Source organism: Netta rufina (assembly GCF_964035555.1).
Source record: "Netta rufina genome assembly, chromosome: 10".
NCBI lineage: Eukaryota > Metazoa > Chordata > Aves > Anseriformes > Anatidae > Netta > Netta rufina.
Genome location: NC_140133.1, coordinates 22463392 through 22480130, shown reverse-complemented (window position 1 = coordinate 22480130; position 16739 = coordinate 22463392). Strand labels below are relative to the sequence as shown.

Below are 16739 nucleotides of genomic sequence, written 5' to 3'. Positions count from 1 at the left end.
AGATATTGAGAGGAAGTAGCTGAAGGTGAGGTAGCAGATTGACAGCTGAGCTAGGAGTAACATTTTCTCAATTTCCCAAATATTACACCCATAGCATGCGCCTCTTCCTCCTTGTTCTGCAAATATGAAGAAGAATACAGTGCGTTGCTTCATCAGTGTTTATTCAAGTATCAGTTTAGTTGTTGAAAGATTTAAAAGAAGCATTTTTTTAATTCATTTTGATTCACAAAGTGCTTTTAAAAGTCAGCAAGGGGACAAACGTTGCCTTTCAGCAAGGTAAATGTTAAAGAAAATGTGAATGAAAGCCTAGGAAGATACTGGGGGGAAAAAAAAAAAACCAAGCAACTCGGTGATTACACCAGCTGTGTGTGAAGCAGCATGCCGGGCACTGGGCCCTTCACTTAGGGGGCAGAAGCTGGCCGTGATGCTTTGTTCCAGTGGCTGCTTTTACACGCTGAAACCTCAACTTCCCAATTTGCAGCTTGGGCTGTGGCTGTTCTGCTGCTGCCAGATGCCTCTGGGGAGCTGTGATGTGGCCGGAGCCTCACGTCTGGTCTGTGTGGTGGTGGTGGCCGGGAACCCAGGCAGAAGCTCTCTCGCAGGGCTCGTGCAAGGCCAGCTCCTGCAGGTTTGCACTGGATGTCACGTTTGACAGGTGAACAGATGATAGATGGAGCTGCCTCATCTGCACTGTGCTGCTGGTACAGCTGCCCCAGAGCGCTGATTGTTGTTTCGGTTCCATAAAATAGCTGCCCTTAGCTTGTTTTTCATCCAAAATCTGAGTGAGATGTTCCTGTCCTTCACTGCTTTACTCAATTTATTTTTTTGAATGCAAGCCAACCTTTTGGCATGAAGGACCTTGGAAAATCTGGAATTTTAATCTGACAGAGTGAGAGAGTTTTTCTTTTATTAGCTCATCCAAGGAGTCATTAAATCTGTTTCACTGCCAGTTTGGTGTATGAAGGACATCCTGAATGACCTTCCTGCAGCCTTTGACATTACGGTTAAGTTCTCGTTCTTCACCTTTCTCTGTTGGCAGACGTATTTTTATTATCCTAAAGTCTGGATGAAAGAGTGTCTAAGAGACTGTAGGAAAGCTAGCTAAAGGATATTAGCATGTAGCAGCTACTAATGGTTTGAACGTACTTTCATGAAACAAGTTGGCAGACTTCCTTGGAAAGTGCATTTGTTTGCGTTATGTCTGGCTCGGGACAAGGTTGTTTATTCCTTCTTTTTATGTATTCACTCTTTCCAAGTGAAGTATTTCCATAGATTTCTTGAACCAAACACAGGATCTCACAGTTGTAAAGATTGGTGGGTATGCATCACAGATATTTGGACCTTCTTTAAAAAACTAAACCAAACAAAAACCAAACCAACCAACCAAACAAACAAAACAAACCCAAAAACATGCTTAATAGCTCCCTGTGGCTTTCTCTTAAATTCAGCTCCTGTGGAACAGGACCAGAATTACCAGAGTCTGCACAGAATTGTTTTTTCACAATCTCTGTGGGATTTTTTCTTTGTTTCCTACTTTGTACGTATCCCCTAGTTTGTATGAGTGGTGCATTTTTATTTATTTTTATTTCAATTTAGGGCAGTTTGCTTAACCTTAAAAGCTAGCTACTGCACTGCTCAAGAAGTTCACCAAAGAAGTTCAGAAGTTTTCAGAAGTTTTTTTCCTATTATATTCTGTATTTTTGTCACTCTCTGGCTGCCATGGGGTTAATGCTTTAAGTTTAATGCAAATAAATGGAGCACAGATTAAAAAAAAAAAAAAGAAAAAAAAATGAATGGTTTAGATTTGGGGGGTGTTCAGTACCATTGTGCTATTGTACCAAGAAATGGTTTTCTGAGGCTTACATTTTATTTCTGATAATAAGAGGATATCCTTTGAGAAGGGTGAACTTTTTTCACATTGAAATGTCAAAACTTGAAATATATTTGGAAGTCCAAATCTTTGTGCTGCACTTCTAAAAGTGCTCTAGAGAGCACTTCTAAACGGAGGGCTGATACTATGACGGATTAAAAGAAAATTAGGATTTTGGGTGGTGTATAGAATGAAACAGAACAGCCTTAAATCAGAGAGCTGACAGGCTTGTTTTATGAGACATGCTGCAAGTAAATTAATGATTCTTGTATTCAGTTGTTTATAGGAACTCCTGCCTCTTTTCAAGCTGATATAAATATTTGAATTTCTGCATTGTACAGCTAAGGGAGCAGTTGGTCAATATTACAAATGAATGCGTTTTATAGTAATCGCTACCGTGCAGGTATTATCCAGAAGTCGTTCCTTTAACTGAGGAAATGGAAACTTTGCACCTGCTGGAAAAAAGGGACAGGCTACAGCAGCGATCCGGACAGGTTTGGTCTTGGCATAAATGGATGGTCACCGCAAATTAGCAAAATGCTCATAACAAATAAGCAGCAAAACAAAACCTTGACCTCTAGAAGATATTTTTTAACAGCTATGAAGTTGTATATAAAGCTTTCACGGAACTTTAGTGCTCTGTAGAAATAGTCCCACTGCGTTCTTTTACTTTCCGGGACTGAAGCCAAGTTTTATGCAACTGTTTAAACAATAGGAGAATTAAAGAGAGGCTAGGTAGGACAATGATAAGGCAGTTAATGAGCCGTATAGAGGAAACGTTCTATTAAAAGGATTTTATAAAATTGGGATAACACTCAGCCATTAAAAAAATTACTTCTCTTTAAAACTTTGGTGTTAGAAGAAAATGTCAGTTCCTGATGACTGGAGTGGAGGACTTGCAGCAGCTGACAATTCGTCTTGGTGGCCTCGTCCGAATGGTATCACGTCGTACGGTGAAACACGGGGATTTAATTCTGAAGCCCTGGCTGAGCAGTGCTGTATGTGTAGCTTGTATAAATCTCTCTGCCTTTGGGATACACAGACCTGCTGCAGCTTCTGCCAGGCGAGATTCTTGCCCAAGCAAAGGGCCTCATTTGCAGTAAGTGTGGCTTTCGGGCACTGAGCTGAGAAGCTGCCCATCAGGATCTAAGGCCTGCATTTAGCTGGTCGCTTACTCCTGGCTTTAGGTGCTTTGCAGAGCGTCAGCTTCAGCTCAGCAGCTGGAGCAGACGTACCGAGGGAGCTGTGCTTCAGCTGCCGGCAGTCGGGAGGTCCCTGCATGGCAGCACCCTCTGGAAACCTCTCGGTAGGCACCGGCTTGGCGGGGTGCTGACAGGGCAGGACAGCTGAAAAAGCTCTGTGGGTTCCTGCCCTGGCAGCTGACTCAGCCTGGCTTTAAAGAAGGCATCGTCCTGAGCCCTGGGCTGCCCATCCCTGGCACGTGAAGGCAGTACATGAAATCTGTTTTCATCGGGGGAAAGCTGTCTTTCTCAGTTCTTGGTACAATTTTGACTTAATAAATCTTGTGCTGCTTTGGCTCAGAGAAGATGAACAGAACAATGTTAGATGGGAGCAGTTCATCTTTGATTTTTTTTGGCCTCAAATACGAGGCCATTGTGGAAGGATGATGATACTTTTCTGCTATGTTGTTAATTCATACCTTTCTTCCAAAAACTGTGAGCTATAACATATGGGCAGAGAACAGCGAGGCCTGGCAGAGTCCCGGAGAAGTCATTTCAAACAGCAAGAGCCGATGGCCTCGGGGGAAAGTCACGGCATGCGGCGTGTGTCCAGGGACATCAGGCTGTAGTCACAAGTCTGTGGCCAGACTGGTAAGAGTGATCCAGCAGATCTCTTCCCTTTCTGATGACAAAGCCTCAAAGACGTGCTCTCAAGCTGCGGAGGAGGCTGTTGACAGCCAAGATAGCCTGGAAAAAGTCAAGGAAAACACTGGCACAGCGGAACCCATGGAAGGTTTTTATAGGTGAGGACCCTCCGTGGGGAAGGAGTCCCGGGAAGGTTCAAGGCTGGCAAACCTCCAAAGACAGGGAGATGAAGCAGAGCTCGGTGGTGCCTGCGGTGTGTGGTCCGAAGAGGAGGTACAGGCAAGCCAGGGAAGAGCGTGGTAAGCAGCTGCCCCGGGATGTTAACACAAGACTCACGGCCCCTCCAGCAGCAAGCTGATGCTGCTTATTGCAGGCAGCCTAAACTCTTGGAAGGGGAGGTGGAAGCAGGATAGGAAGGTTGAGAAAAACTTTTCCTCGCTGCTTGTGGCTGGATATTCACCTTCAAATGACATTGGTAAATGAAAGATCCTGCAGTTCATGCTAGCATAAAAAAAAAGAAAAGAAAAGGCAAAAAAAAAAAAAAAAGCACCGTGCACGTGCCAGAGCTAAGTACATAATGCACAGCAAGATGGACTGATTAAAGGACACTGGCTGTTCACCATGCAGCCAAGAAGGAACTTAATCTGCCATAAAATAAACAATTCAAAGAGACATTTGCTCCTTTCATTTTTAGAACGAGACATGTTATTCACACTTACGTCAGCTTTCTTCTCCCTATTTTAAGGTGGTGTGCTTATATTAAATTTTTTTAAAAGGGGGGGAGGGAGAAGAGTAAAATCTAAATGATGGTCTAGAAAGGAATAGTTTACCCTCGGCTGTGTATAAGTGCCCAGAAGAAACTAACCTGGGGCTGGGGAAATGCTTGTGATTGGAGTCATGATCTGCACTTTTTTTTCAGCCTGTAGACATGAATGAGTCTCAGAAACGAAACCTCTTCACACCCTGTCACCATGGTTGTCAGCCTTTTACATCTTGAGCAGTTATGTTTCTGAACGCTAATGGTTTTGCTGTGTAAATTTAATATCGATGGTCAATATTCTTTTGGGGTAAATATTCAGTATTTCAATAAATAGTTCAAAAATGGCTTTTGATTTTTTTCAAGTGTACTGCATGTTTAAGAATTTTTTAATTAGCAAACCAGTTCCTGTCTGCATGGGGGAAAAAAGGTGTATAATAACTTCAACTCAAAATCAAGAGATTGCTTGGACTTTTTTAAAGAAATTGCTGTTTAGCAGACTAGATACAGAGAATTATTTCAGCAAGTGACTGTCTTGAGCAATGGGATTGTTTGAAGAAATACAGAAACAAAGGACATTTTAGCCATAGCTGAGAGGTTCATAGCCCTGCAGCGTGGTTTTGTACAGCGATGTGCGTGTATCCTCAGTCTCCCAGCACAAGAACAGTAAGAGCTGGTTCACTGGGAGGCTCCGATGGCTCTTGCATTGATAGCCCAGTTTTATATACACGCACATCCTAAGGTGGCAGGTAATTCCGGTACATTTTGTGCTCAGTTTTCAAATAGTTTGGTAGGCACGAACTGTGAAATACAAACGCAAATTATGAGCTTGCATTATTGTTCTGAGTGGTAGCCAAATCTTTTCACTTTTATTGTTTTGCTGTGACAAACATAGTGATAAATGATAAGAAGAGTATATTTTTCAAGGCAAGAAAGTACATGATGTTCAGGCATCAAACCTGTTCTTTTTCTATTTTAGGGGACTAAACACACAAAAATATCCCTCTACCTCTATTTTTAATGTAACCGGAGCTTGAAGACAGGATTCAGAAGTGTAACTCATTCCTTGGGCAGCCAGTTTGTGTACCAAAAATGAGTTTTTGACAGAATTAAATTTTTCAGAGTAAAAAACCCCACTAGATTTCAAAACTTTTTCCATCCACCATTGTTTTTACAATGTGCTTTACCATGATCTTCCTTTGAGTGTCTCATATTAGATCTAGCAGTGAAATAAGAACTCCTGCTGTGTCTCAGGGCTCCCTGGCCTTCTCCCCAAGCACTTGTACATGGGGCTGGGATTTGGGCTGCACTTGCTCCTCTTCAGGTATTGTAAGTGGTGGGATTGTTTCATCTCTGCATTAATTTTGATTGGTCCCTATATATACAGTTACTGCTTTTAATTTTAGGTGGCTTTATTTCCCAATTGAAACTGCTCTGTTGAGTAACGCTCGTAATTAGATAGATTTATTCAGCAGTTCATAAAAGTTCCTAGGGAACCACAGACAAGTTTCTAAAATTGCACACACAACTTTAAAATCCATTTTGTTTCAAAATAACATTCTCCATATGGCACCAGAGCTTTGTGTATATTTTCGGATTTTTTTTTTCCTTTTTATCTTTATGACTAAATGTCTATGTATTAAGGGTGTCTGCTAGGCTCCGCCGGTGGTGTTTTTCTCCCATGCAGCCCCATCAGTGCTCAGCAGTTATTGCTGCAGTAACTGCGCATGGCTCATCTGGTGGATCTGGCTTCGGAGGGGGAATGGGCAGCAGGAGGAGACACATGGGTAACGGAGGAAGAAAACCCTGCCAGCATGTAGGAGTTGCACACCATTTATCCGTTTCCTGAAAGAAAGCCACAGGAGCACAGGGATGGTGTGCGGAGATTGAGGATTTGGGGCTGGTTTTCTTACTGTGTTTTAAACAAACACAAACACTGTTATCTGTGTATAAAGTTATGACACTGGGGCTGTATTTGCCTGCTGGCTTCTAGCAAATAGGATTTTATTATTTTTTTTTTGAAACTTTTATAGCAAACCCAAGGGAACTGGTGTCCAGTTGCTGTCCAGTGTCATGGTTTACACTGAAATCTCCCAACTGTTCCTGTAACATAGTTTGTCGTGTAATTTCTGATACAAAGTCGACTGAGTTGCCATGCACCTTCTTGAAAGATTTCCAGAAAACCTTTTCCAACTTGTTGGTTGATTTCCCCAATCCTGTGATTTGACAAATATTTGGAAACTTCACAGCAGTTTGTATCATGTAACCTGAGCACACAGTGAAAGGTATTTATAAATAAACAACCAGAATATTTTGTTCACTTAATTCAGATTTTATTGAAATACTACACTTTCTAGTGTTTTTTTTTAATATTAAGCATGTGATGTCTGACTTCACTGAACTCATACTTGCAGTTAATTAAATATGTACAGATCTGTGCAGCTGTGTGTGTTTGTGTGCATACACACACACACAAAGGTAAGAAACGATATCATGCACCATCATTGCGTGGTGCATGGATGGAAGCAGCCGTGTCATGTAGTCCTCTGAGGAAATGTGTTAGCCCAGCTCCTTCGGGAGCTGACGTAAAGCCGTAGTTTCTCTAATTGGAGCAGGAAGTAAGCCAGCTACTCTTTATGATTCCAGATGGTTGTTTAGACTCTCTTCCAGTGAGTGTTGTATAACTCCTCACTACTGGAAAAGCTCTAAAAATGCATTTAAATTTTATATAGGCCTAAGTGTTTATAGCAACAAATTAACCATAAAGACTTAACGCATTTATATGCATGGTCTTACACAAGCAGTCTGAGATGACGCTTTTGTCTCTTGGTACTGCGACAGTTTGAATTCCTACAGAATGAATAGTTTTGTCTGGAGACCTTTGGTGTAGGTGCTGCTAGAATAATTCACTTGTTTTATGTTTCCTTTCAGCTCCAGTTCAGATATTTTGAGAGATCTGGAAGAGGCTGAGATTTATTCAGTGTCATCTGACAGGTGAGTAGAAATAGATGGGTGGAAAAGTCCGTAAGGCTGATTTCCAGCCTCTTCCAGTTTGTGGAATCCTGTGTTTTCAACAGAAGAGGCAAATGCCACTAAAAAGTCAGGTTCATGGAGAATCTCCACAGTTATGTAGTTTGTACAGAGGATTTGAATTGCAGGAAAGTACTGTATGGATGTTCCAGGTCACTAGCTGAAAATCATTGTTCTAAGGTGTATTTGAGTATGAGTATGTCCTTTTTTTTCTTTTTTTTTAAAGAACTGATTTTTGTAGAAAACTGAAAGAACCCAATCTTTTATTATATTTAAAGCTATATTGTTGTCAGTCTTACCTACATCTCTATGTCAGTTGAACATCCTAGAATTGTAAGATGTATTTTGATTTACTTCTGTTTGAAGAGAGAAGAACATGTTCTTGTTTTAAAATCTTAATATCTTATTTCTCAAAAACAAAAATCCCCTTCTGTTAGTGGTAATATGTAAAATTTGGGTCTAGCTGTACAAAGAAATACTGAGAAACTGCCAAAGATTCCTGAAGTGACCCAATGAAATATATGAAGGTGAAGAGGAAGTATATGGATAGATGGGTGGTGGGGTGAGTGAAGGGATAATGAATTTTGTAGTAGTGTAGTGTTAGATCAACTGCAAAGTTTGGTAGTTTTTGTACAAAGGACCAGGAATGAAGACTGATGCAGGCTGCAGAAGTAGTACTGTTTACCCTTACAGCTGAAGTTGGCTTGAACTGGAATCTCTCTTTGAATATCACATCCACTTTGGTACTTGATCTTAGGAGAGCAATGAGAACTGTATCACATTTAATTCTTAGTCTGCTTTTTAAAGAGTATTTATAACACAAATTTCTCTATCCACTATGTACGTATGTGGTCAGTAGATCATGACATCTCTAACAATTCATGGTTAATGACATAAGTAATATTTGAAACTCAAAACGTGTGTTTAGACATCTGATGGATATTAAGGAGCATTAATGGAAGCACTGACAAAGCCTTGATTACAGCAGTGCCAGAGGTGAATGCTGAAGTGCATCAGTGGAAAGCAGAAAGTAATCATTAAGGCTTTCATGCAGAGACAGGCAGCGCTTTGGGAAAATGAGTGGTGTTTGCTGGAAGGACACTTACAAGCTTACTGCATTTTGTAGTACCTGAAAGTAACTCACTGAAGATGGGCAGTGGAGTATAAAATACTCGGCTGTGTGTATTGTAGGTGCTAGGCGTAGTTCCCCGGTGATGGTCACCTTGGTGGTGTCGCCATTTGTCAAGATGACAACTGGCAAAACTATTTTCTGCAATACTGCATAATGTGCCATTGCTTAATTTTGGCATTTTTTGCTCCTTGCATGGTTTAGAAAAACGGTTCGTAGTGGAAGAAGAAATAGGAATATCAAATATGGAAACTGTTCTTTAATGGGGTGTTTCTACTCGGCAGAGTTGGATGTTAACATCAGTTACGATATGCATCCACAGCAAAAATCATTTGTCACTTTGATAATTTTCTTCACCCCCAAAACTTCCCAGTCACTTGTTATTTTCATTTAATTGAGTGATAATGAAGTTTGGCCAAGCTGGTAAGTGCAGACCAATGTTAAGTAAAGCAGATCTACAAATTTCATTAAAGCTGTTGTTTTTTTCTCTTCACTGCAGAATGGGATCTTGCAGGCAGCAGAGTGGTACAGTAGGCGCATGGTCAAACGAGAGCTTCGCTCTGGCAAGCTTAATATGTGAAGGCATAGGCCAGCATACCAAAGAACATGCAGATGGTATATTTCATAAGCAGCACAGATTTTTATTTTTTTGAAGTTGAGTTGTGCCAGAAAAATAATCTCTCTTTATTTTTGTAAGAGTAAATAATTGGATATTTGCAAAACAAACGATATGGAAATTTCAGCTTCTGGCATTGTATTTTAATGTACTTTTGAACGTAAGATAATTAACATTCTGCTTTGGAAAAATGTAGGCACCAAAGCTAGAAATGGGCTGAAATTAAAACAGTAAACCTAGCCTTTCACTAAATGAGATTTCTGCTGCATTTTCTGTTCTAAATAAATTGTTCTTGCAATGGCAGCTGTACTTTGCAAACAAACAAAACAAACAAACAAACACACACAAAAATCACGCAACCACAAAAACCCACAATCCTTCTAATTCCCCCCCAAACAAACAACTGAACCCCCCAAAAAATCAAGAAGGTGTTCTTTGTAAAGTGGCAGGATCGGTAGTCTGAGCGTTGTTTGCCTTGGCTGTGTGTTACGTTCTCGTGGAGCCTTCCAGACACTTGGCCTGCTGGCTTCGAGGTGCATTGCTGTCCTGCACCTGGAGAACAGTAACATTCACAAAGGATGAAGATTATTGGAACTAAGATTTTTTTTTTTTCATGCAGAATAAAAGCCAGTGGCTAAGGGCCAACTTGAATTTCTGTATGGGAATGCCTTTTCATTAACCATTTGAAATTTCTTGCTGAGCTTGACAGGTATAGTGCGTTTGGTCTAGGTCTGTTCTCGGCTTAGGTTCATGTGCAAATTGTGTGCTGAGGAGAATACTTTCAAATAGTCCCGTATTCACAGACTTTGCAGCCTGTAATACCTGTAAATCCCAAATGACATTTGGTATTAGGGGTGACAGCTGAAAATCAGAAAATGTAACTGTGTGCAGCCCCAGAGAATCTCACTTTGGAGGTAAGCACCACGTTGATGACAGGCCTGGCTGTGGAGCTTGCTGAGGCTTCTGTCATGGTAAGACCAAGGAGAGGAACCTATCACTATTTAAAATGCAAATCCTTATCATTGCTCTTAGTTTAGCACACAAAAGGACAAGCTAATATTGCTCCACAGCGTGATGTTAGAAGCAGGATTGCTTTGTTAACTGAAACAGAGGGAATTGTTTTCCTTATGTAGATGATTTGGTTTTGTCAAATGCGATTTTTCACTACTCTTACAAATAGTATCTTCTAGTCATGGCATGTTTGGATCTCGGTTGATGTCTGTAGCTTCAGTTTCTGAAAGAAACCTCATCTGCAAAAGTTGGTCGGACTGTAACCGCGTCTCTAGCTGTAGTGCATCTTCTCAGGTGGCGAGAGATGTGTTCAGACAGGGGAAGTTCTGATCCTCTGGGTGTTGTGCATTTTTCAGTGGATACAGTGATTTCCTGAGCATCTTAATTTACTTGATAGATCTAATAAAGAAGCGATAAGCATTCAATATTCTGCACTTAAAATAAATTGTGTATTTTATGAAGCTCTTAATGAAAATTGAGACATTACATAAATTCCCTAGAGACTTCTTTGATTTCCACTAATTGTCTTATTTTGACACAAAGAGATTAGAAGGTAATACTCAAAAAATAAACCCAAGTATTATTGTATGATGTACTTGCTATGTAGTTGTGGAAGTGCACAGATGGAGCAGATTAGGGATATTTTAGTGGCAATTTGGAGCATATTTTTAGCAAAACTTCATCCCATTCCTGAAACTTATTTACGCACAATTTCAGTGTTCTGAGCTTTCAAAACTTTTTTTTCCCCTTGCATTTCTCATTCTCTGTTCTGAAATAAATCCACTTGCTGTGAAATAGTGCTGTAGGGACTACATATGTTCACATCACTCTATCTGATGAAATTGAGGCAGCGTTTCAGGTTCCAGTAACCTCTTGGTGACCACTTAATGAAAGTCTTACAGTTCCATGATGTGCATGTCAAGTAAGTAAAGCATGACTGCCGGCTGAACTGCAGGTTTCGGTTGGCTCTGTGGGCAGGACCAAACCTGAATGCCTAAAAATTGAAAGGTTTTGTAGTGACTTTGCCATTCACAGCTCACCTACAGCTGTTTGTGAGAGCTTTTAATGAAATTCCAGAGGTGAAGCCTAGTGGGTATATTTCCTATATGACCGTGTTGCCTGGAGAAATACAAGTAAACAAATACATAAAAGCACAACCAGTCATTACTTGTTCTTTGTGCTTTGTTACAATGAAAGATCCCTGTCTACCTCAGAAATGTGCCACGGTGTTCTGAGAAACAAATTTACTTCATCCCTAAGGTAAGGATGGCAGCAGCTTTTTTTTTTTTTTTTCTTCCCTCTCAAGTGTGGGATGCTAGAAGTGTCAGAGTTGGGGATAAATGACCGTGTAGTATCTTGTCAGGGTAGTTTTGTCCCTGACCAAGCCAACAACATTATTACAAAATGAACCAAAAAACACGGGCAGGGATCTGACTTTCCAAAGGATTAAAATCTGCACATTTCTGCAGAAGGCCAAGCACATTTGTTTTGTCTTTTTAATATTGGTGGCGCTGTGCCATGGGACAAGCAGATCAAAGCCTCAGAGTACAAAAATGTTCTTATCCTAATGAAAATGAATGTAACCCAAAGCTGGATCTATTTTAAAACCCCTTAAGAAACCAGTCTTTTGTCCTTGTACAAGGAGATGTGCTTGGTACCTGCCTCCTGCTCCCCCAGCTGCACAGATGTACCTGAGCTGGTGCCTGTTTCTCCCACGACCCACAGCTTTTACTGCTCTGTGCTGCTGGTGACAATGGTTTTGCAGAATTCTTGGTAGACAAGTGGCTTCAAGTTCAAGCTTAGAAACAGTGGAAGGCTTTAATCCTTCAGATACAAATTAAGTTCCTGATCCTAAGCAGGCATCTTTGTTCAGGTAAGTGTTAATAGCTGAGGCACAGGGAATTGAATCACATGTGACCTACTCCTGGAGACAGCTGTGTAGCTGAATACCCTGTTGGCTTCAGTGTTTTGCTGGCATCTAGGATTATACAAATGCTGAAGACTTTGCAGGTTCATGGCATGGTAAGCATTTCATTTCCATGTAAGTTAATTCCTCATCTGGTTAAATGCTATTTTTTTTTCCTGATGTTTGCATTCAATCTCAAATTCAAAGAAAAGTAGAAAATATAAGAATTTCTTATAAAACAAGATCTGGATTTAAGTGACGTCTGTAAGGTCATCTGTAAAGTGGTTGAAGTACTTCTAAACATAGGCATGAGCACTGCTGTAAAAAAAAAAAAAGTATGTAAATGAAAATAAAAATCAGTTGTCTTCTTGTGTGTGTGTGTGTGTGTGTGTGTGTGTGCGTGCCGGGCACAACTGGGCCCTTGTGAGGGCTGTGTTGTGTAGTGTTGTGGAAGGCAGCAGGGAACAGCTTGGCTGCTTGTAGGGCTGCGCTCTCAAGTGCACACACAATCAGTGAAGAAAATGGAAAACAATACCGAGGGGCTCGGAGGGTAATAGTGAAGAGCAAATTAGATGAGCAATCCTATTAGAAAATAAAATTGCTTGGCTGTCTGTGCTGCCATGTTGCTTGTCAGGAATGCTCCATAACAGAGCAGGGAGGGAATTAGCTAATCAGCTCGTTTGTGATCTGGAATACTGCGATTATTTCTGGCCAGGCAGCGAGAGATCTTGGGAAACTGCTGGGCTCTGCAGAAGGAGCAGCAAACACAGGAACTGGTGGAGGTTAGAAGCAAGTATAAAAATCTGTAATCTGGGAAAAAAATCTTGCTAGATAACTAAAAAGAACTGAAGTTGTTTAAAAAAATCATAGCATTTACATTTAGTCCTGCTCCTAAATGTTCTTTTGCTGTATTGATCATATATTTATATTTTAAATAAGGTATTGAATGTCAGGAATTATTTAGCAGTTTTCTGTCAAACTCTAGAGAGGGTGTTTCAAGCTAGACCTCAACAATTCGTTAGTAAATCAACGATACAGTTCTTTCCAAACTTCTCCAATGTGCCAATGGTATCTGATAAGATGATCTCAAATTAAAAAAAAAAAAAAAAAAAGATCCTTTCCTTTTTTCACTGCCCTGTACGTGTGCATTATCTCTGCTCATATATAGCCAAAAAATGTCTTTGGGCAACTGCAGCAACTACTTTCAGGGAGGGGAGCATTGTTTAATACGCTTTTAGCTTTGTTTAATGCAATTAGGTTTTGGAAGGAAGTTCCTTAGGCTGTTCCGTGGGGCTGGTGTCCCCGGAGCAGGTGCTGTGCCGGGGCAGGAGCTAGCTGCTCGCTGCCAGATGCGCAGGGCTGAGGCTGTTGGGTACCAAAAGCGTGGCTGCAGTGCTCCAGCTGGCTACGGCTGTCCTAGCAAAGTGCCCCAGGATGGGAAAAGCAAACGTGCTTACTGGGTGGTGCACTGACAGCTTGCCTGCCTCGGTGCAGCTCTGCGCCCCTCATCCATTAGTGGCCAAAGCCGTGCGCTCTGCAGGGTGGCTGGCGTGTCACTGCCACGGGGTTGCTCTCCCTGCAGTGCTTCTGCGGTGTCATTCATCAGGGGCTCAGCAGTGAGCTCAGCCACACAGCTTAATGCTCCTTCGCTCTGTCCTGCGTCTGCAGGGTTGGGCGGAGAGGCCAGTGCTCCCTGACCTAGTGCTGCCGACACGGCCCGCGTGCCACACACCAGTTGGGTGTGAGCCATACAGAGAGCACTGGCTCCCTTGGGTTGGTTGAACATAGCTAAATCAGAGCTTTGTTTAAAGGAAAAAAAAAAAAAAGAAAAAGTTGGCACTCCTAAAACATCCGTGCATCACTTTATGAATACTTCCATCAGCCTGTGTGTTTTCGGTTGGCATGGGGCTGCTGCTGGCAGCGCACCGCTGTAATGAGATGTTTCAGAGGGCTCGGTCCTTGCATTTGCATTGAATTTAATTAATGGAAAACTCTGAACTATGGCAGAGAAAAAACTCATTGTGTATGGCACATACATAATGAGTTTTTGCTGATACCTGATTTCACCAAGTTTTAAAACCTCAGCTGCTTCTGGGTTAAAATGAGTGATCCTTTCCTCTGAATGGGTGCAGGGGATCAAAACTGGGGAATGGAGGGGAAAGCTGAGAGGGGAGCGCTGTCGGCTTCTGTCCTGATGCATTACAGAAATCATCTGTAAGGTTTGCAGTCTCGAGGACTGGCTGGGGCTGTGCAGGGTGATACGTGTGTGTAATCCCTGCCTCCTGAGCACTGCGGAGCTGTGGGTCTGCCTGCACTCCTGGCTGCACCTCGGTGCCAGGATGCCAACTGGTCTTCCTGGAGGTGGGTATTGATCTGAGACAAGAGCTCTGTTCCCATCTCGATGCTGAACTGAGCTGTGAAATGCAAGTCGTTCCTGCTCCGCTGTGCTAGCATGTGTCTGGCTGCAGTCAGCAGGGACACAGACTTTGGCGTTTGACAGTTTTCCATTGTTATTTCCAGTTGTGAATGTACTCATCCTAGCAAATGGTTTAAAAAATAAATAAGATTGTGTTTACAAGGAATGTTTAATTAGTAATAGCTATTGATGGACGAGAGGTATCTTTCATGTCAACACCACATAGAGTTTCAAGCTCTCAGGCTGGCTGATGGAAATTTGCTGCTTAATTTAAATATGGCTAGTTTTTATTGTTTAAATTAACTCTGTGACTAAAAAGAAAACACTTATTTGAGTTTCCAGTGGAAAATTCTTTGTCCATAATGAGAAGAACCTCTGGCGAGGGGAGCCTGTTTAAAGATGGGAGTCCTGCAGGCTTTCCTTGTTGGGGAGCCATCGGCATCCCACTCGTCCTTTCCCTCGGTGGCTGTGTTTCAGGTAGATCCTACTGATACAACAACCTCATGGCTTCACCAGAGGCTCTTCTCTCTTATGGATAAAGCACTTGCAAGGTTGCTGCTGCTCTGTCCTGCTCCAGTGCGGGCTAGTGATGGAGGAGAGGTGAGGAGTGCTCTGTGCATCCTGTCCTGCCACCGGCGGGTCACGTCACTGCCCCCAGTGCCTGGTGGCATGGGGCAAAACAGTGCCAGGAGTGTGTTCAGGGGACTGGAGAGTGCGTGGGTGCTGTCATCCTCGAACAGAGTGGTATTTGTGTTCATCACACGCAGTAACAGCCCCGGGTTGTGTGTGCCTACGTGCTGCTTGCAGTGCTTTAACACAGCCTTCAGTACCTGCCATGCTTAGAGCATCTCAACACCAAAACCTTTTTTTTTTCTTTTCTTTCAGCAGCCGTCTTCTGGATTTGCGAGTTAACAAAAGGAAGTCGTGTCAGCCCAGACTGCCAGGAAAAGATCAGCTGCTTCCCAAGAGTAAGCGGAAGAAGAGCTAGTGTTGCAGGGCTGCGGAGCTCAACAGTGCAGAAGGATTAAGACTGAGAAATAAATCTTATTTTTTTCCTGTTTCCAGTGTATCTAGGTACTTAATAGTAAGCACTGAGTTTTTGCATAACTGCCATTCAAACTGCCTTAAAATAACCAGACGAGTGCGCTGACATTTTTTGTTAGCAGCACTGTGTGCAATTTAACTTCAGCCCTGGGATAACGTCCTGGGCTCCTGCTCCAGACGCTCGGTGAGCTCTCCGCAGCCAGAGGAGAGGATCTGTGCTTGGCCCTGTTCCTGCTCGCGTTGAGCAGCGGCTTGCTCTGCCCTGCTGCAGGTACCTGCGGGGCAGCGCCTCGCTCGGGGTCGCCACGTGCTGGTGCTGCTGTGTTCCAGCGTGGACAGGAGGGACACGCGGGGGGACAGTCCCCAGCTCTGCCCCAGAGTGGGTACTTTGAGGCTCTGGCTGCACATGACTGTATGAAAATCCTTGCTCTCTTAAAATAAGAGGGCATGTCGGAGGAGTAATAGATTTTTTTGATTCGGTATAATTTGATTTTTGTAAGTGGAATAAACTGTTAAACAATTTCTGTTCTACAGGAATACGCAGGTTTTGAATATGCCCTTGTAAATATGTTCATTCCTAAATGCCATTATTTCAGTTCAGTGTCCTTATATTTGATACCTGTCAATTTCTTCCAAGTATTCTAGCTTTAGAATAAATATTAGCCTTAAAAGGTGTTATTTTTCTTAGAAGATGATAGAGCTTTGTAATGAAATAAAGCAATACAAATTAAAGTCAACCTGAACAGCAGAGCAGGTTCTTGATGACTTTGCATGGTTTGTATTCTGCTTACAAGCTGTAGTTTTAAAAATGGTGTTACTGAACTCTAAAGCTTCGGTGGTAGCCTTTCATCATGAGCTTTGTAGAGAAAGCACTAAATCTGTGTAAGATTGAGGTTCGTGTGTCTTTGGACTTCAGACTATGGCTGCAATTGGGACTATGCATTTTGCTTTCAGAAATATTCTTCCCCAGGCTGTGAAGCAGGCAGTATTGTTGTTTATACCTTTTGTGTTCTTTGATGCTGTAATTCACTGTCATACACAAAATAGCCTCAGAAAGCTCAGTAATACTAGAACATAAAACATGAGGTTGGCTGTAAGGAGGGATGTGAATACACCCCTAACACGGTGTGCAGA

General features: G+C 42.1%; 1 protein-coding gene across 1 annotated transcript in view; it reads left to right on the top strand.

Annotated features, from left to right (window-relative positions):
• The window catches only part of RAD18 (RAD18 E3 ubiquitin protein ligase), a gene marked incomplete at both ends in the record, with an annotated part of 42728 nt that extends 27179 nt beyond the window's left edge, over positions 1-15549 (top strand). Inside the window, 2 exons of the mRNA XM_084292623.1 lie at positions 7385-7447; positions 15447-15549. Of these exons, the coding sequence (XP_084148749.1) occupies positions 7385-7447; positions 15447-15549 (166 nt within the window). The remainder of the gene's footprint in view (positions 1-7384; positions 7448-15446) is intronic.
• Between the last annotated feature and the right edge of the window lie 1190 nt (positions 15550-16739).